The sequence below is a fragment of the Opisthorchis viverrini genome (genome assembly GCF_000715545.1).
Source record: "Opisthorchis viverrini unplaced genomic scaffold scaffold9140, whole genome shotgun sequence".
NCBI classification, from domain to species: Eukaryota; Metazoa; Platyhelminthes; class Trematoda; order Opisthorchiida; family Opisthorchiidae; genus Opisthorchis; species Opisthorchis viverrini.
In genome coordinates, this window is record NW_008755106.1 from 1 (window position 1) to 1,299 (window position 1,299).

General features: G+C 42.7%; 1 protein-coding gene across 1 annotated transcript; it reads right to left on the reverse strand.

Moving 5' to 3' along the window:
- Positions 1-1,052, reverse strand: T265_15995 (hypothetical protein; the record flags this gene model as incomplete). The annotated part of the gene is made up of 2 exons (XM_009179452.1): positions 1-86; positions 858-1,052. Coding segments are annotated over 2 exons (279 nt in total), but the record flags the coding sequence as incomplete, so codon positions are not given.
- Between the last annotated feature and the right edge of the window lie 247 nt (positions 1,053-1,299).

Consider the following 1,299-nt stretch of genomic DNA (forward strand, 5'->3'; position numbering starts at 1 on the left):
GCAATATCATCGTAGGCGAAGGTAATTATTTGCTCTGTCGAAATGTTGTTGCGCTTCATGATTTGATACGCGCGATATACATTCGCCTGAATAGGAGTAGAAAAACCGCGTGTAATGAAGACCAGCATACGAAGGATGAATTGCAGAGTAGAAAGCATTCTTATGCAGTAAACGGATAGTGCACATGAGAAAATACCACTTCCTAATCATCAGACGAGTGATTATAAGAGTTATCATGCAGATAATTTTGTCGTTTCAAAAATTCCTGGAGTCTTTTCAGGCCGAATTTCCGAACTACCATTGAACGTATCCCGTCGTTACACACAAGGAGTATGTCCCACGGACCATGACGTGTAGCACTCACAATTATACCCATTTTCACAAAAATATACCCTGTCCACCAATCAGTCGCACTACGAGGATTGAAATTTTAGGTTGTTAGGAATTTCGATCTTTACGGCCATCTTTCGGGCAAATGCGTCTTCCGGAGCTTAATCGGAGTTGCATTCTATTTATTCGGCAACCTGCTTTGCCACCCATGGCGCTGATCCGAATTTACTTAGCTTCTATTAGTTCGAGCGTTGCTGATATCTGACATTACTTTGGCACCTCGTCTTGAGCAGCATTCTTTAAATCATGCCACAATTCCAAATCCTGGAACAGGCACTGAGCTACTATTGATTTCGCCAGTGTGAATTACACCATCGTGATAAATCTTTGAGATTTCTGTCTCATTTACGTGTGCAAAACCATTACTTTTGGTGAGAAGCAAACGTTGGCCCACTGCTGAAAGTGATCAGATGTGATTTCGAAACAGACAAACAAGACAAGCCATCTTAAAATAAATACAGACTCACTTGGTGTCGGTAGTTCTCCCAACCATTGGATCCAGCGACCAGAACAACCCAGTTTCTTGCCTGATCACTGTGAAACAACCGCGAACCGACACAAACAGCGCCTAACCATGCAGCGTAGTTGACGTACAACAAGAACGTCAGGAGAAGGCAAGAACGTTGCATCTTAACCACGTTTGATTGAATTCCGTGTCTCATCGAAATTTATACTGTGCTCCTCTTGTTCAATGACCTTTGTTTCACTTCATAACAAAGAATTCATCACACCACCGCATATCATGCGTACTTTGTTACCCAACTTCGTGAGTTTCATATGCGAGCAATCTTCGAGCAAACACAGACAGAACGACTAATGTCACTCATAACGAATAAGGTAGTGGTTGCGACTGATGTCCTCAGGGTGGCTCACACACTTTGGTTTTCAAACCCAGGCACAAAATCTCCT